Source organism: Notamacropus eugenii, chromosome 1, assembly GCF_028372415.1.
Source record: "Notamacropus eugenii isolate mMacEug1 chromosome 1, mMacEug1.pri_v2, whole genome shotgun sequence".
NCBI classification, from domain to species: Eukaryota; Metazoa; Chordata; class Mammalia; order Diprotodontia; family Macropodidae; genus Notamacropus; species Notamacropus eugenii.
Genome location: NC_092872.1, coordinates 557,161,339 through 557,181,639, shown reverse-complemented (window position 1 = coordinate 557,181,639; position 20,301 = coordinate 557,161,339). Strand labels below are relative to the sequence as shown.

Sequence of the window (20,301 nt, the reverse complement as noted above, 5' to 3'; positions counted from 1 at the left end):
AGGTATTGTTTTCTTCAGCATTTTTGGGGGGTTTTCTTTAGCAACTTGTTGACTAGTTTTTCATGATTTTTTTTACATCACTCATTTTTTTTTTCAAATTTTTCCTCTGCTTCTCTTACTTGATTTTCAAAATACTTTTTTTATCTCTTCCATGGCCTAAGCCCAATTCATATTTTTCGTGGAGGCTTTGGATGCAGGAGCTTTGACTTTGTTGTCTTATTCTGGTTGTATGTTTTGATCTTCTTTGTCATCATTGACTTAAGACAATAACTCTTCAACAAGAAAGTAGAAACCTATAGTGTGTTTATTTTTCCCATTTGCTCATTTTCCCAGACAATTACTTGACTTTTGAGCTCATTGTTATGTGGAAAGCTCCAGAAGCAGCTGCTGCTTCAGAAATGGCTGCCATCAACCTGGGGCTTGGTTTGGGGCTGATAAAACTCCCCTCTCAGTCAGGGGAGAGGCACTTCCCAGTGATCTTTGAAGCTGTCTTTAGTGTTTGTAGGTTGAGAAGTCTGGAAACCACAACAGCCACCAGCAATTTGGTCTCCAAAGACCTGCTCCAGCTCCATCCACATAGACTTGGCCCATGCCAAATTGTGCTACACTCCCAGCTCAGTGGGATAGATCCTTTCTGTCAATCTTCCAGATTGTCTTGGGCTAGAAATGTGCTTCAGACTGTCATTTTGTGGCTTCTACTGCTCTAGAATTTGTTTAGAGTTGTTTTTAGAGGTTTTTTTGAAGGATTTTTGGGGGAGAGCTCTAGCAGGTTCCTGCTTATTTTATTTTATTTTAAAACTCAATGACAAAGCAAGAATGATGTAAGTGACATTGCAATTTCAAATATTTCCTTATTTTTAAAGGTCTTAATAATATATAATATAATATAACATAATGTAATGTAATGTAATATAAATATATAATAATAGTATCAAAATGATCCCACTGTACCCTCTGAACTAAACTGTAAGAGGTAGTGTGTGGTTGAAACTAATAATTGCGAAATGATAAAGGAGCATTTTTTAAAATGTTCTTACATTATTCTAATAGTTCAAGATGTGACCAGCTTCCTGGAGTTTGTGATAAGTTAATGTTAGCAGTGACTATGGTACCTTAAATTTATTCATAGTATTTCTTGGAATTTTAACAGGAAAGAAACTTTATAGTTCCCATATGCAAAAGCAAAACAAGGGTTACTAACTGGCAAAATAGTCAGTCAACTGGCACTGTGCCAGGCAATGTGGTAAGTACTGTGAATACAAAGAGATGTAGAAAATAAAAGTTACAGCTCTCAAGGAGCTTATAGACTAATCAGAGAGACACCATGACATCAACTATGTACGAGAAAGATATATAAAGGAAAAATTGGAAATAGTTTCCCAGGGAACAAACTATGGAGGCCTAGGAAAGATTTCTTACAGAAAGTAAGATATTAGCTGAGACTGGAAGGAAGCCTGGGAAATGAAGAAATGGAGTGAGGAGGTAGAGAATTCCGGGATGAGGGACAACCAGTGAGAATTCCCAATCAGCAAATGGATTTTCATGTGTGAAGAACAGGAAGGAGGTCTGTGTCCCCAAAGTTAAGAGTTTGTGGAGAGAAATAAGGTGTAAACAGACTAAAAAGGTAAGAAAGGGCCAGATTATGAAGGGCTTTAAGAGTTAAGCAGATGATTTTTTTTAAATTTGAACCTCTATGTAAAGAGAGATAGTAAAGTTTATTGAGTAGGAAAGTGATATGGTCAGATCACTTTGACAGCTGAATGGAGAATGAACTGGAGTAAAGAGAGGGAGACTCACCAGGACGTTACTATAATAGTTCAAGTGTGATCTGACAAGAACCCATACCAGGGTGGTGGCAGCATCAGAGAAGAAAGGGAGACATATATGAAAGGTGATCAACTTTAGAACTAATAAGATATGTAGAATGAGAGAGGAAACTATTCTGTGAGCCTTGGTGACTGGGAGGCTGAGAGTATCCAGCATAGGGAAGTTGGAGAAAAGAATGTCTTTCAGGCAAAGATAATCAATTCTGTTTTGGCCATGTTGAGTTTATGTGAGGTTATTAAAATAAAGGTTTGCCCTGTGCTTTCAAACTACACCACACTAAAATGGTGCTGAGATTTTCTGTGTTATCCAGGATAGAGGATGTGAATGACTATAATTATGGTTGGCAGATGATGGATAGGAACATTTTACAACTCCATTCTGCTGTGCCTTTGTGACTGGATTTTGCAGGACTTGCAACTTGGATTTAGCAGGAATCCCTGCAAATGGAAGTATTCTTTTAGGTAGCTATGTTTTTTTGGGGGGGAAATTAACAATAATTGCCATTTCACTAAATTCTTCCTCCAATGTTTCATCTTGACTTGGAGGTGAACCTACAACACAGAAGATTATTTGTGGGCCCAGAGTACTGGAGTTTCAGGAGACTGTATTAGGATTAAATGGGCAGGTACCATTTAAACACTTCAGGTTTCATTAAGGAGACAGGATTTCTAAAAAGGAAAGTTGAGTTTGGTAGAGTCAATCTCTAAAAATCCCTTTTCCACACCCTGTACAGTGTATGTATCTTCCAAATATTGTCATCCTCATTTTATTTTTTGGTTCCTACTATTCCCTGCAACGGGAATGCTGTGTACTTACTCTACTCCCACCTCACCCCATTTCATCTTTTTGGCATTCTACTATTCTTTCAAGAACCACAGCATGAATATTGATGGTAAATTTTTCTTCATTGGATCTCATAGTCTATTTCTCTCCTTTTATTCACTTGTAGTTTTCTTTGTTCATATGGTTTATACATCTCCTGTAGCTAGCACAATATATTACACATTAATACTTCAATAAGTCTGAAATGGTAGTAGTGTGAGTAGTTCTTCTACTGATGGAAATTACAAGTCAGTCATGATTTCTTATCCCATGTGATTCTTGTCCTTGTTTCTCTGAAAATCCTTGGTAGAAGATCCACTCAAGACATTGGGTGTGTTAATATCCTTTGGCTAACAGTGTAGCATGGTTTCTGGGCTATCCATCGGTTATATTTCATTCTCTCTATGTGATTCACCCACCTCCTTTTCTAGTCATATTTATTACTCATAATATTTTATGCTATTTCTAGCATGCACATCAACATGGATAATATGCACATCTCTAGGTACTCAATGAATGTTTGCTTAGTGATGGAACAAATGAATGACAGCAATTAGAAGGTAAGTTAGTAACTTTCCATTTCTCCTATCCAGTAGTTCTCTCCCTTCATAAGCCTCTCAAAAAGATAAATACTGTATCTTGAGAACATTCACAATATGAAAAAAGCAAGGCAGTACTTTTAGGTAATAATACTAATGAGGGTACTAGCCTCTCGCCCACTTTGAAGCTACTTGGAAAATCAGGAAGAGCCCAGTCTTCTGTACTGTTATAAACTGGTCCTTATACTATGGCTGTAGACTGGAGCAGGTTGAGAGGAAAGAGTAATTGTCAGGTTGTTCCTATGTCTACATTTGTATTTTTCTTTGTTTTGTGTATTCCTTGGGGTTTTCTTATTTTTCTATATTACATATAGCTTCTTTGTGCTTCTGGTACTTCACTCCACTCTTCCTTCCACTACTCATGACTTCACACTTGTCCTGATGCATGTACTCACATACACAAAGATAAAACACAATTGTGAAATAATTTAGGCAAAAGTTTGAATAGTAAGCATTTACTTTTTATTCTATGATTTTATAAGCTTTCTGAGAAGCATTACAGCATATTTAATTCATTCATATATTTAGCTCAGAAACAGAAAATAATTTTAATGCTTGATAAAAGGCAAAGAAAAAATGAGAACACAAGAAACCATTTTAATTTACTAAGTCACTGAAAACCAAATTCTTGCTGAGCAATGGTCCTCTATCCCTCTCATACTACTTCTCTCTAACTCAGAAAGGATCTCATGATGAACATAGAAATCCTTATATTCATACCACAGATGTTGAGGCTATGTCTCCATGAGATAATCATTTTCAACTGTGCTATTACTTCATAGCATTATTCCTTCTTCCAGCCTATTCTCTCCTTTGCTTAATATTCTATAAAACTGAAACAAAACCAAAAGAACTTTGAGAATTCATTCTTGCCTTCTGTGGGAGAAGCACTGCCACTCAAACGAGGCACTCAAAAATAGGTCTAACACCTCCTCCTCATCATAATGATAGCAACAGTATATTCATACAGTGCTTTATACTTTACAAAGTGATTTCATGCACATTCTCTCAATTTATTCTAGAAACACCTACTAAGGCATCACCTCAGTATATTGTGGTAGACAGAAGTCTAGCTTTTCTATAAGAAGATGATTGGGATTCAGTGATGAATGTGGAACATTAGATATGATACTTCATGTCCTCTATTACTAGTTGAGTCTATAATCGATCTAAATTATAATACTTATGAATTGTTATTAAAATTAAAATTTATTTTGAAACTTATGAAGAAACTGAAACTTTGAAAAATTATGTGAGTTGACTAAAGTCTTGCAATCAATAAGTAGCAGAACCAGGGCCCATGATCAAGTCAGACCTTGGATTCCTGGTGCATCATAACCCACTATTTCTATTACTATATAATTGATAAATAGTCTAATATTTAATAATTCATACTAGTTGTAACTCTATAGAGCTTTATAGTTTACAAAGCAATTTTAATACATTATTTTGCTGAACCTCTGGCCACTGAAGTTTGTGTCAGTGAATCCTGAAGGCTTAAACTGATTTTGTGGTGGCTTCTCTCTTCTAATCATCTATGAAAGAAATCTCCAGAGTAACACTTTACTATCTGTGTTTACCCATCCAGACTTTCAGGAATGCTTTTTGATGATAATAACAATAGGAACAGCAAAAAACAATCTTTTCAATAGCATAAGCTCCTCAAGGCAAAAGTAATACCTTCATTTCTTTTGAATCTTCTACTATACTTAACACTATTCTGTGCTTCCCTTATGTATTTAGTAAATACTTAAGTGAATGAAAAAAATGAATTTTTAAACAGTGTAATTAAAATTAAAAACAAAACTGACAAATTTGTCAGTCATATCTAGGATTTTAAATAGAGATAAAGTCACTCTCATCTTAAGCTAACTAAAGGTTTTATTGATAACAATGAAAACTACTGTGGAATACTTATTGAATGGGCTAAAGGTTTGCCTAGGAAAACCTGAGGGAGTAAAATCTAATCCTTAAATGTATAAGAACTGCTAGGTTGACTGAGAGTGTCTCAACTGGTTTCTACTGTGTAACAGATATTTTTCAAACTAAATTGGTTTTAGAAAGATATTACATAATCATAAATCAATCTTTCTCCCATTTGTGGCAGTATTGCTCTTCTAATATACTATTAAGCACAAAGATCACAGAGAAGTTGATGCTCTAAGCAGCCAGCACCTCTGCTTCCCAACAAGTACTTGTTAGTTAATCCTGGAAGGGATCCTTCTGTAATTATTTTCTACTTCTATGTTAATATACCTATTTGTAACAGGAAGTTTCTACCACACTTTCTCTGTTGCCTCATTGTGGTACAGAGGTGAGCATGAATTCACTGCAGCAATTCTGTAAGCTCTGGCAGGTCCTTCCAAGATTGAGTCCATCAGTAGACTGTGTATCTTTCATTCCAGGACCAGCCTCATTAGATGTGATGAGGGCTCATCTCCTTAAAGCTGAACATCAACAGATGATTTTCTTTGGTCACATTAGCTGCTGAAGAACATGTCACTGAAGACAGAGTCATTTTGACTGCATTAATAGTGAGAGCACTCCTGCTGATAAAAATCACAGATTCTTGAAGTCATAGGGTCCATGGGTTCAGGAGCTGGAAGAGATGCACAAGATCAAATAGTATACATACTTCATTTTAGAGATGAGGAAATGAGCACAGAGAGGTTAAGTGATTTGCAGAGCATTATATAGCTAGCAAGTGTTTCTTAGATGAGAATGGAACCCAGATTTTAATGTTAGTGAATCTAGTGCCCTATATATTATGCATTGATGAAATCTAGATCAGAGAGAATATATATAATTATATATAATTAATATATATTAATTTTAGAGGAGAATTTGAGAGTGTTGGGCATCTGCAAGTGGGTCAGAAGGAAGAAAATATGGACTTTAGGAAATGACTTTTAATAACTTCACCATATGACATAGGGTTGGCTTTTTTACCACTTCCCCTTTCCTCCCCACCCCCCACAAAAAAATAGCACAGTGCTTTGCACATAGTAAGTTCTTATTAAATTATTGCTAAATGAATGAATGATGGTGGGAAAGAAGGTAGCTAAAGATAAAAACTAATTTGTAGGCAGCATGGAGTATTAGAAAGAGTACTAAAATTATCATCAGAAAATATGGCTTTGGATTCCATTCCTACTAACTGCCACCTGTGTTCCTGTGGCAAAATCATTTAAACTCCTTGTGTCTCAGTTTATTTTTCAACAGAGTGAGGGAGTTGGACTGAATAACCTTTGAGATCTCTCCCTTTTCTAAATTTGTGATCCTATAATTCTAAGAAGTCTTCACCAATAGAACAATTTTAAGCCATGGAATCAGGTGAGGAGAGAGAGAGAGAGGCAGAGAGACAGAGAGACAGAGACAGAGAGAGACAGAGAGAGAAGGGAAGCTAACTGAATTGAGCTGAGCAGAAGAGAGGGCTAAGGATAGAACCTTGACTATTATGAACTGGTACAACAGGGAAGAAACTTTGAACAGGAGTTACATACAGGGAGGCCAAAGGATAACTTCAGACTGACTGAAGCTCTGCTGGGGTAGGGTGAATAAGCATTTGTTAGAGAATTTCAGGGTTCAGATCTTAGATGCAGAGCAGTTTCAAATGAGAGGTGTTCATGCTTTAGGAATCAGGTGAAATAGAACAAAGGAGAATGTCTTTAGAACTGGGTGATATGACAAATGGTGCAGAATCAGTGATCATCAATGTAACTACAGAAGTATTAAGGACAATGTGAAGGTTGTTTGTGGAGAGAAAGTAAATAAGCCAAGAACTAATCATTAGAGATAATAGGATAGCTGGCAAATGAGAGATGACACCAGTGAAAATTACAGATGTTTCTACAATCAAATGTCAGGATTTTTAAAAGAAAATAGATTATTTACTAACAGTGGCAGAAAAGGTCCAGAAGTAGCATTAGATAATAATGAATATGTTAATTTCTCCCAGACCTGTTAAATCCAGCGTACTAGAAAAAGGGTCAGCAATTGAAAGGACTTCTAGAAACTTGGTATCTTAAAAAAAAAAAAAGGACCATAGCAATTAATGAATGGAGTTAGGAGGACAAGAGGAAGAAATTCAGGATGAGATGAAATTTAATTAAAATTAAAAACAGGGGTTTCAACTCACACTGTGTAAGAAGCTAGTAAATTGGAGTCTAAAGGATAGATAATAAGGGCTGGGAAGCGGTAGGCTTATTCTAGCTAGGAACAACTAAAGTGGAAGAATCATCAAGAAGAAATAGTTTACACCAACATTAGTGCTGCTTGAGGGAAGGAAAAGAAACCGTTAATTGAGAACCTTCTAGAATCAATCAGCCCCCAGGTACCAGTTAGCATACTTTTGTGATGGAAGGCTTTCCCAGACTTGACTCTCCCTGGACAATTTCTTTTGGCTTGAAGGTATAGGCTTCGAGGCAGATTTCCCCCGTGTTGCTAGATCCACTACTTGTGAGCCTTCCCAAGCTGTGCGTTGACCAGCAAATTTCCCCTGGCCTGAGGGTGGAGCCTGAAAAGCAACTTTTCCAAGAGTATGGGGTTTCTCAGCTGGTTGTGAACTTTCCCAAACTGGACTACCTCTAGCGAATTTCATACGGGATGATTGTGGGGGCCAAACAGCAGTTCTTCCATGAAGCAGAGGAGCCTCAAATTGTTGTGAGTTTTCCCAGATTGTACTTTCACTGCGGAATTTTCCTTGGACCAATGCTGAGTGTTGAACTCCAACTTTTCCATGAGAAACAGGATTATAGGTTGACTGGGAATTTTCCCAGGCTGAACTCTTACAGGTGAATTTCACTCTTCCTGCTTGTGTGGGCTGAACAGCAGATTTTCCATGGGGAAGGGGAGATTTAGCTTGCTGTGAACCTTCCCAGCCTAGATTCTCATGTGTGCTTTTCCCTCTACCTAATGGTTGGGAATGGAGAGTCACTTTTCCATGAGGGTAGGTATTATCAGCTGCTTGGGAATCATCCCAGTCTGAATTGTCATAGGAGAATTTTCCTCTCCCTGCTGGTGGAGGCCAGTTTGTTGTTTTTCCACTGGAGGTGGGATTCTCATCGAATTGTGGGTCTTCCTGGTCTTGGTTCTCACAGGTAAATTTCCCACCCCAAGACGATGATCTTTGAATGATAGTTTTTCCATGAGGGAGAGAAGTCTCAGCTGATTGTGATCCTTCACATTCAGGATTATCATAAGTTAACTTCCCTTTGTCCAACTGTGGGAGTCGAACAGTTGGTTTTCCAAGGAGATAGGAAATCTCAGCATTTTGTGAACGTTCTCTGCCTGAACTTTCACAGATGAATTTCCCTCTCATATTAGTTTTTCCAAAGGAATGGGTAGATTCTGCTGACTCTGAACTTTCCCGTAATGGAAGTTCACTGGTCAATTTTTCTTGGCCTGTTGGTGGGGGCCAGACTTTTGCTTTTCCACTATGGAGTGAAGTTTCATCAGGTTTTGAACCTTCCCAAACTGATTTATCATAAGTAAATTTCCCTAGACATGATGGAGAGCGTTGGAAGGTAGCTTTTTTAAAAGTTAAGGATGTCTCAGCTGATTGTGAACTTTCCTGAACTGATTTACCATGTGTAAATTTCCCTAGATAGGATGATGAGCATTGGAGGGTAAGTTTTCCAGGAGGAGTTTCAGATGTTTGGGAACCTTCCCATAGAAGTTTCTCAAAATGTAATTTCCCTCTGCCCAATTGTGGGAGTTTGGTGGCAGTTTTCCCCAAAGGATAGGTAGTCCCAGCAGTTAGTGAACTTTTCCACTTTGGACTATCACAGATGAAATTCCCTCTGTCTAATGAGGAACTTCTTGCATTTTTTCCAGGAAGAGTAGTTTTACCTGATTGTGAACTTTCCCACGTGGAATTTTCATTAGATAATTTTCCTCGGCCTGATGATAATAGGTGGATGACAGGCTTTCCTTGGACATTTGAAGCTACAGTTGGTTTTGAACCTTCACAAGCTGAATTCTCACAGGTGAATTTTTCTTGGTTTGATGGTGGGGGCCAGACTATAGGCTTTTTATGAGACAGGACAATTTCTACTGGTTGTGAGGTCTCCTGGCCTTGATTCTCCCATGTAAATTTTCCTTGGCATGAAGACAGGGGTGTGACAGTTGCTTTTCCATGACGATGAGGAATCTCAGTTGGCTGTGAATCTTCCCAATCAAGGTGCTCAAAGTTGAATTTCCCTTGATCTGATGGTGGGGGCCAAACAGAAACTTTTCCTGAGGGCTGGGGAGTCTTATGTGGTTGTGAATCCTCCCACCCTGAACTCTCACTACTGAATTTCTCTTGGCCTAGTGGAGGGGGCCAAACAGCAGCTTTTCCAGGAGGCTGGCAAGTCTCAGATGATTGTGAACCTTCCCAGACTGGACAAGTACTTGTGAATTTTCCTCGACTTGATGGTGGAGGTTGCACAGTGTTTTTTCCATGAGAGATGGTGGTCTCATCTAACTGTGTCTCTTCCCACCCTGTATTCTTACTAGTGAATTTTCCTCGGCTTGGAGGAGGGGGCCAAACAACAGATTTCCCATGGGAATGGAAAACCTCAGCTGATTGTGAACCTTCCAGTACTGGACTCTCACAAGAGAATTGCCCTCTGTTTGATGTTGGGGGCCAGAGTACAGCTTTTCTGTGAACCAGGGTTATCTTAGCTGGTTGCGCATCTTCCCACATTGGGCTATCACAACTGAGTTTTCCTCGAGCCAATAGCTGTACATTAGGTTTTCCACCAGATAGGGGAGTCTCAGATGGTTTTGATGTTCCACACATTGGATTCTCATGGATGGCTTTTCCTCGGATCAATGATGGGTGCTGGACAACAGGTTTTGCATGGGAGAGCAATATCTCATGTGGTTGTGTGCCTTCCCAGACTATGTTCTTAGATGTAAATTTCCCTTGGTTTGATGGTGTGTGCTGAATGGCAGCTTTTTCTTGAGGGAGTGGAGTTTCATTTGGTTGTGATCCTTCCCACATTATACTTTCACGGATAGGTTTCCCCCTCCCCAATGATAGGTGATGGACACCAGCTTTTCCATGGGAGAAGGTAGTCTTATTTGATTGTGAGTCTTCCCAGATTTTGTTCTCACTGGTATACTTCCCTCGGCCTAATGGTATCTTCTGAATGATGGCTTTTGCACGAGGAATAACACTGTCAGATTGAGGTGAGGTTTCCCAGAATTTTCCTTGGCTTGACAATGGGGGCCAGTCTGCAGCTTTTCCTTGGGGAAAGGGAGAATCAGTGGATTGTGAATTTTCATGGCCTGGACTCTCATTGGTGAATCTCCCTCGACCTGATGGTATTAGCTGCATGGCAACTTTACTGTGGGGTGAGGGTGTCTCAGTTTGTTGTATACTTTCACAGACTAAACTCCCATGGGTACATTTATCATGATCTGATGGTGGAGGCCACATGGTAGCTTTTCTATGAGTAACAGGAAAGTCAACTGAATGGGAACCTTCACACACTTGACTTTCAGAGGGAAATTTCCATTGACCTGAGTCTGCATCTAAAAGATTGATAGGAGAAAAGGCCTCTTCATTTTCCTTCCATGCGCAGTGTGGACAGTTACTCTGAGTCAGGGATGTGTGACCCTTGAAACTTTTGTGGGGAATCATTGTTCTTCAAGGTATATCCTGAAAATGAAAAGAAACCCACAATATTTAAAGGGTTATTTCTTCATTTTCCCCTGCCCCTTCTTACAGTATGCATCCTTTGCATCCTCCTATGGTATAAACAGCAAGGCAAAATTCTTTGCTAACCCATTGGAATTTATGCAGCTGTTATTTTTGGATGAATTATTTGATCCAAGCAGAAAACTATAACCATGTTCTAATCTCTTTAGCCTTCTGGGTACCAGTATTTCTCCTCAAGTATATCATATGTAAATTAAAAGTTTTAATTAAAATCAAGTTTCAAGGGTGTTGGGGGGTAGGAGGAAGATTCAGGTGCCAATAGGACAGCATTTACACTCCCATAGGCAAAGATCAGAGTCAGGCTAACAAAGCCTCTCTTACTTAGTCCTAGTGTAAGTCATTCTAAATTTTCCTGTCATCTGATATGATTTCAAATATGTCTGCCACTCATGAGAAGACCTCAGAAAAGTCAGTTTTCTCATTTGTAAAATGAGAGATTTGAACTTTATGTCCTCTAAGGTTCTTTCCAGCTCCAAAATCATGATTCTGTGATTGTAATCTATTTTTTCATCCTTTCCTTCATGGAGTCTTCACTGAAACCTGTTTCTTTTCTTCAAGTCAATAAATCTCCTGTCATCTTCTCTAAGGCTGGCTATGCTTTTTCCTGTACTCCTTCACACATAGCAAGAGGGGAGAAGTTGGAATATTACTTGTTCCCCATTGACCCTTTCAGATTCTTCCTTAGCCATCAGCACCTAGCAATCACTTATAAAGTTTTCTTTAGCCTTTCTAGATCTATGTTGTTCTCATCTGAGGACTTTTCTCAGATACTCACATTCTTCTCCACTGAGTTCAGAAAAAGTGGCCATATCACTGCCACCATCAACACTTTATGTGTCCCAAATTTTTTGATTAGTATTTGTTTCTATGACATGCCTTGTATATTCTGCTTTCCTAATGTCTCTGACTATCCTAGCTAGTATAGGCTATTACCACATATGTAGATTATTATTCTCATCTCTGTTAACTGATTTTCCAGTCTGCTCAATTTTCTTTGGAATATTCCGCTAGATCAACATTCAAGGTACTCAACTGCCTTAAAACACATCAATGGCTTCATACTGACAACCCCTTCTCAAAAAAAAATATATATATATATATACATATACATACATACATATATTAAATGATTCTCATGACATATCTGTGAGAGATATTTCAGGTATTGTATGTGAAGGAATCTAGACTCAGAGAAGTTAAGTCATTTGCCAAGGGTCATCATGTCAGAGACATACCTGGGTCTCTTTCAACCTCATGTCCAGTCCTCTTTTGACTACACAGTGTTCCTCTGAAGGCACTATGTTCTTTTAACATAACATGTTAACATAACATGGCATGTCTCCTTTTGCTCTCTCATCAGACATTTCTACTCATTCTACCTCCCTCCTCGTTGTATCTGAATATTCCAGTCTCTGGATATAGTAATCTGCATATTTCTACTTTGGAAATTTGCAAGAGCCATAGCTGTTACCCAGAATACTCCTTAACTCCTCTTTTCCAAATGTCTAAATGGTAGCCATCCTTTAAAGCTTCCCTTAAGTTCCTGTGGGAGCTTCTCATACCAACCCTGACCACAAAGATCTCTCAGTATATTGAGATTGTATTCTTCCTACATAGATCACATATTTGTCAGTCATTCATTCCTTCATTTGACAGATGTACATATATTCACATGGACTAGGTGCAATTCATTGACCTCTTTCATGGGATCATAGGTTAAGAATTGAAAAGAAACTTGTAAACACACTGATACAACCCCATTGTTTCACAGATAAAAACAAAATAAACATATAAAAAACTTGAGGCCCAAAGAGATAACACAACTTGCCCAAAGTCACAGAAAAAAATAAATGGAAGCACCAGGTTCTGGGAGAAATACAAAAATGAGTCTAATTCTTCTCCTCCAGGATCTTAAGGTATGGTCATCATTTGACATAGATACTCATAAGCAAAATGCAAATTAGAACAAAAAAAGTAAATGAAGGTATGACATGATCAAATATGTATCGAATGCTACTGTTTCATTAGAGCGTTTTCTTTTGTATACTGACACCTTATCAAATCAATCAATTAATAGTAAATATTTAATAAATATCAACTTTCTCCCAGGCACTGTGGTAGGCCCTGAGATTAAAAAGACCAAAATGAAACTGTCCATTCTCAAGCAGCTTACATTGTATTAGAGCAATGGAACATTTGCCCAAATAAGAACTTATAGAATAAAGATAAAGCAATTTCAAGGCAAAGTCAAGAAGCTGGGGCATCAGAAATGCCTCTTAGATCTGAAATCCTCCTCATATGGACAGAGGTGATGGGCTTAACATGCTGAAGAAGGCATACATTTTCAAACATAACCAATGTGGGAAATTGTTTCCCTTGACCATTTTTGTTACCATGGTATTGTTTTCTTCTTCTTTTTTTTCTTTTGGAGTTGGGGTTGATAGGAAGGTCCAGAGGGTATAGAAATAGGGCAATTAAAAAAGAAGAAAAGAAAATTCTATAGACAATTTTTCAAATGTAGAAAATAAACACAGAAGTAAGACCAAAAAAGAAGCAAAACCAGCAGGACAGGTTTGGAAACTATAGGTTGAACATACATACATACATGCATACATATGTACACACAAATATACACACATATGTATACATAGATACATGTATATACAATTAAATATATAACCTATGCCTATGTATATCTGTATGTATGCATATGTGTATACGTATATGTTTGTACAATATGTATGGCACCTAGGTGGAATAGTAGAGAGACTAGTGACCTAGAGTCAGGAAGACTCATCTCCCTGAGGTTGAATCTGGCCTCAGACACTTACTAGTTGCATGATCCTGGACAAGTTCTTTAACCCTGTTTTCTTCAGTTTCCTTATATGTAAAATGAACTGTGAAAGAAATGGCAAACCACTATAATATCTTTGCCAACAAAACCCTAAATTGGGTCAGGAAGAATTAAACAGGACAGGTACTATTATACACACACATAGAGGTATGTGTGTGTGTATGTATCACATTATTCCCCCCCATACATTCTTTGTTTTCAGTCAAATTACTCTAATTTGGATCTCCATACTTGGTCTTCCATCTTCCACCTCCATGATTTTATTGTGGTTTTCATGACTGGAATGTTCTCTCTCCTTTATCTCACTCTTGGAATCCCAAGATCCCTTCAAATTGCATCTCAAGTGCTATTTTCTATATGATGCCTTTCCTTCATCACTAACTTGTGTTAGTGACCTCCTCACTCTGCCCCCAAATTACTACTTACTTTGTATATATTTTTCATGTATTTGCATATATATGTGTATAGATACACACATACATATATGTGTACCTACACATGCACACACACACACACACACAGTGCTCAAGTCCACCTTGGCTTCCATTATAATGTGGGCAAGAAATAGCTTTGGTTTTGCCTCATATCCCCAGGATCTTGCATAGGGCTTTATAAATTGTAGGTACTTAATAAATGTTTCTTGAACTAAATCGAATTACATTGAATTGACTAATTCATATGAAACTCAAATTTTGAAAAGTTCTGATATGCCTTTGTGGACACCAACCCATATACATCCACAGAAAATCCTAGGTTAAAGCTTAGAGGTAACTGGGTAATTGAGTAGAGTCCTCTTGTTTTACTAATGAGGAAAGTAGCATAGAGCAGTGAAACAACTTGTCTAAGGTCAAACAAATTAATAAGTACTTGAGCTGAATTTAAACTCACGTCCTCTGACTGTAGAGCCAGTCTCTTACCAAAATTAGGCCCATCTCTCTTGGTCTATGCTTGGCTTTTTTGCTTTTCAAGAGTCTTATAAATTTAGGACTTCTAGATCCTGGCAATCATGCAAGCTGGCATGACTACACTCAACACAACTCACACCTCTTTCTCACAAACAATAATGCTTACATATTTCCTATATAGCATTCAACTAAACATCACTTAGTTTAGAGACATTTTAACTTGAGGGCAATTAAGCAAACATCATGTATTACAACGAAAAAAAAATTAGACCAATCAGGTCATTATTTTGAATATGGAAAAGACTGCTTTATCAAATCCCAACAGTAATTGATACAACTTAGTCTCTTCAGAGAAAGTACATATATAAATATTCTGGAGATGGTCAGAGTTAAAGTTTATCAGAGTGACAGCAAAACATGAACATATACATGAGTGTATAACACATACATACATAGAAGAGCAAGACAGAAGTAAAGACTGCACACTGAAGTAAAGGTATTTCTAAGAATTTGAGACATATCAGTAAAATACCTTTCCCAGAATCGTATCCCATCAATCTTGCTGGGCGGTGTTGCAGCTCCTCAGTATGCAGGAAGAGATATCCAGGGATCTTCTAAATGACTAAGTTCTTAGGAAGAACAAGTTCCCAAAGAGATATAAACTCTGGAAGAGGAAAGTCTCTCAGAGCCTTTCTCAAGTCATCCTTTGAGAATCAATGAAATACTTTCCAAAGGGCTGCCTCTTATATGTAACTAGCCCCACCTCTCCTCATTTTTTCAAAAGGTCTCATAAACCTTGAAAAATATACAAAGTATTATTGGCATTCCAGCTTTGCTTTCTCCTGGAAAGATATAGTGAAAAATGTTCTTTGTTGTATCATCTCTTTGCTACATAGGCATGACCTTGTAAATATTTGTTTCTTTTCTGCATAACTGCAAGCAAAAAAATATATTTTAGAGCAATCATGTATCTCTTTCAAGGAATTTAAAAAAAATAAGAGGATTATGTCCTGTCAGATTCTGATGCATAATGTACACTTATTCAACATCCAGCAAATATTTATTATTGATCATTACATATAATGGACTGTCCTACACTCTGTGGGATATACCATGAGACAGTGTGGTATAGTGGATAGAGCACTGAATGTAGTGTCAAGAGAGACTCATGTTGAAATTCTGACTGTGAGACTTACTACTACTGTCTAATCCTACAGAAGTCATTTTAACTCATTGATCCTCAATTTTGCACATCTATAAAATCAAAATAGTGACAACACAGTCCCTACTTCCAAGGTAGTTATAAAGATCAAATGATATAGTTCCTAGAAAGGATGTGAACCTTAAAGTACTTGGTAAACACCAGCTATCACTTAAATGATAACTTAGAGTTCATTAGGCATAATACACTACCTCCTCAATCTCTGCATCTGTCCTAGTCTCTCTACTTACTTGGCCACCACACAAGTTCAGGTCCACATCACCTGAACCAATATTCTTAAGCCATTTCACCTATAGAATGTTAATAGTCTTCTAATAGTTCTCCCTGCCTGAAGTCTCTCCCCCCCTTCATTTACCCTTCATATAGCTTCTAAAATGAATTTCCTAAATTACAGGCTTGAATAAATGGCTCGCTATTGCCTCCAGGTACCCATTGTTTAGCTTTTAAATCCCTGCAAAACTTGGACCCAACCTCTAAGTTAATGTACAAAAAGCATTAGGCCTACATGTCGAGGGCATATAGGGATGGCTTAGGTATACCTCAAGACTCCTGGCTGTGAGAGTCCTTTTCTTTCTTCATGGAGGCCTCATGCCATTCCTCTGAAGTATAGTTTTTTTGGGGGTCTATGAATCAGTATACTTCTAGAGTCCATAGTCCTCTCTGTCATGAAGAAGCATAATCCCTGAAGCTGACACCATCTTCCCAGGACTTTACTTCAGTTCCTATCTGCAAGAGAATATTGTTGTAAGTCACTTTCTAGTTGAATCAGTTTTTCACTCCAAATGCTAGTAAGAACTTTAATGGCTCTGATGTTCATCTGAGCATTCCTCTCTAGAATACTCATTCACCTAAGATCAGGAAAGAATAAATACAAAAGAAACAGAGGTGATATACACTCATAGACACATCTTGATCAGGTTGGAACTAGAGTAATCATCTCCCCCACCCTTCTGCCCACTCCAGCAACTTGTAGTATTTATGCCTCACTGGCAGGAAGAAAAAGGAAACTTAGAGACTGATGGGGTTTTGTTTGTATTTGCACTCAGTTCCATATAAGTACATCATGAGTCACCTATCTCTCCAGATTCTGAGGAAAAAGAGCCTTTGTGTAATTACATAGTAAGAGTCTCTCATCATATATAGCTGGAAATGAGCTCGCCAAACCTCTATATTTTGTATTAGACAGGGAATATCTGCATATACTCTGTATAATTTACCAGAAACAAGTTAAATCATGTTCTAAAAATTGGACTCTTATTGAACCAAAATTTTCAATTCGTACAATATGTCTTTATGAATTTAATTCTTCATAGTGATCATATATCTTCATAGTACTTAGATTATTATATTTTGATCTTCCTACTTCTAACCAAAAAGAGTTGGATTTATGATTGATCAGGTGGAGAATACCCTTTTCAGTGGGGAAAAAGTTGTGCTTTCTGAATGAAGTTGTATTAAAACTATTATGAAGCTACTTTCCAAGTTCTTTCTATTATATACCTGCATGGGATCCATTCAGTAATCAGATGAGCTCCTAGGAGCCATTTTTAGTATTTCAAATTTCAGAGTTATGGGACTATATATACTGCAGTCAAAAGAGTTTCAATACCCTTCTATTTACTGAGTAAGGAAAATCACACTGCCTCACATTCACGGTGTCTCACAGTCTGCTACCATGACACATGACACATGAACTCAGGTCCTCCTGACTCCTGCACTGGTGCTCTATCCACTGCACCACCTAGCTGCCCCATATAACTCTGTAGACTACGCAAAACTAGCAATGGTTACTATGTGAGCTCTTGAACCACTATCTAAATTAACATCTTAACAACAATTACATATGTAGTGGTAGCTAGGTGGCTCAGTGTATACAGCACTGACTCTGGAGTCAGAGTTCAAATCTCACCTCAGACACTTGACACTCACTAGCTGTGTGACCTTGGGCAAGTCTCTTAGCCCCAATTGCCTCATCCTGGGTCATCTCCAGTCATCCTGATGAATATCTGGTCACTGGATTCAGATAGCTCTGGAGGAGAAATGAGGCTGATGACCTGCACAGCCCTCACTCAAAACAAAGTCAAGTGCAAGTCATGTCATTACTTCTCTGATGGCATGGTCTTCTTCAGCAATGAAGGACGAACACACACACCAAAATCATCACATTCTAATCTTATTTCCTGAAATATAGTAATGGATGAAGACAAGGGTCCAAGATGATTCCAAAAGAACCATGATGAAAAATGTTATCCACCTCCAAAGTGAGAAGTGATGATTGCTAAGTGCAGACTGAAGCACACTTTTTTTAATTTTCTTTATTTTTCTGTCCTCCCCTATCCCTGAAGTGCTCTTATGCACATGTGTTTTGCATGTCTTCACATGTGTAATCAATATCATTGTTTTCCTCCCTAAGGACTGGGAGAGGGATGGGAAAGAATTTAGAATTAAATATTAATTTAAAAAAATTAAAAAGAATAAAAGAAAAGCACGTTCATATACACTTCCCAAATCAAATAGCCCAAGATGTCATCTACTATTTTTGTTAAGTAAATGAACAGTGTCTTAATAAAACTAAAATTCTTTGAATGAGTCAACTCTGTTGGGACCTAAAACTTGCAGAAGAGCCTGCTGATCATTGTGAGAAATCCATTCTAATTTTTTAACAATAAAAAAACATAAAACTGTGGTGTTAGGCTTTTATGTTCCTGCAAGACTCCCCACCATCCAGGTCATTCTGCACAAACCAAAAAATTAATAAACTCTCATTTCATATGTACAGGAAAAATAACAGAAGTGAACTGGCAAACAAAATATGGCCTCAAATTCTTTGTGAGTGTGTGTGTGTGTATTTTTCAATAAACAAGCATTAATTTTTCATGGATATTTTACAGTTAAATCTTCCTAGTCTTCCCAGTTCAGAAGGGGTAATTACTGAGCAGTTGTTGTCTGCCTCTGTGCTGAGCTAAGGCATGGTATTGGGTAGATTTCAGTCAAATGAACATTTAAGAAGGCATATATTTTTAGATTTAGCTACTCTGATTAAAATTTTGGATATTGTTCATACTTTTAGTGGGGTTTCATAAGTAAGAAAAAAAAATTAAATGTTAATCACCAGACTCTTGAAAATGAGGAATAAGACATTCACCAGTTTCCAAGCCATTGGTCCAGGTATAATCCAGTTGTTTTTTTTTTTGCTGTTTTTAAGGGGTAGGAGAGTAGAAAGAGGTAAGGGGAGAGAACAAGAAGCTGCAACAGAATTCTACCTTTACTGTGTAATTTATAAACAAAGTTCTTGGCATTCAAACTATAACTTGTCCAGAAACCTTTCCTCCCTCATTAAAGCTAGCAGAAGCCTGGCAAAGGTTGAATAATTAATACCATGCTGGCATATTCCTCAAGTATGTGAATTATTGCCAGATTAGACACCAAGCATGAAAAAATGAACCATATCTTAAGAAGAGGAGGGTTTGGGATAATTAACAAAAACAGGGATTCACCAGACTACGCCTTCCTGGTTGTTCATGAACAAAAATTCTAGTTCTGCCTTGGCTATAGCTGTGGCTTTGACCAATCCCATTTATTACTAGAGTGTCCCAAAAATAAAGTCCCAAGGTGAGAGGTAGTCCAGAAGATCACTTACTCTGGACAAATAGGACCTGGGTTCAAATTCTACATCCGTGTTATGGTAGGCAAGGATCTTTTCCTTTCTTAGTCTTGGTTTCCTTATCTGTAAAATAAGGAGACTGATCTTGACAGACTTTTGGTCCCTTCTTAATCTAGGCATACTTCTAAACTTCACTTGAAAGAGGTAAGAGGGGGTAGGAGAAAGGATACTGATGTGGGAATCAGAAAGCCTGGGTTTGAAACTTTAATATTGCGTTTTATCATTCTATTTACAGCAGTATGGGTAGCTAGAGGGTACAGAGAATAGATCTCTGGGTCTGGATTTAGAAGACCCGAGGTCATACTGGCCTCTGATACTTCCTAGCCATGTGACTGTGGGCAAGTCACTTAACCTCTGCTTTCTTTAAGTTCCCTCATCTACAAAATGGGGATAATAATAACACCTACCTCACTGACTTGCTGTGGGGATCAGATGAAATAACTTTAAAGTACTTAGAATAGTGCTTCGCATGTAGTAAGTGCTATATAAATGTTAGGTCTTAGTTATTATTGAAAGGAAATATTTTAAAAGTAATATAGAAACCTTAAGGTGGCATATACACGTGACATTTTATTATTGTTGCTGCTATTGTTATGAACATTTTAAATAACTGAACCTGGAGAAGGGGAGAATATGTTGAACCGTGTTAGTTGTCTGCAAAATATTTGAATAGATGACATGTCAAGTAGGAGTAAATTTG

General features: G+C 37.7%; 1 protein-coding gene across 1 annotated transcript; it reads right to left on the bottom strand.

The window, feature by feature from the left end:
* Positions 1-3,687: 3,687 nt before the first annotated feature.
* LOC140520392 (uncharacterized) lies at positions 3,688-15,443 on the bottom strand. Its single transcript, XM_072634293.1, has 3 exons — positions 15,248-15,443; positions 7,598-10,896; positions 3,688-5,847 (listed from the first exon to the last, which is right to left on the bottom strand). Exons 2-3 carry the CDS (start codon positions 10,876-10,878, stop codon positions 5,841-5,843), a joined length of 3,288 nt encoding a protein of 1,095 aa, XP_072490394.1. The 5' UTR covers positions 10,879-10,896; positions 15,248-15,443; the 3' UTR covers positions 3,688-5,840.
* Between the last annotated feature and the right edge of the window lie 4,858 nt (positions 15,444-20,301).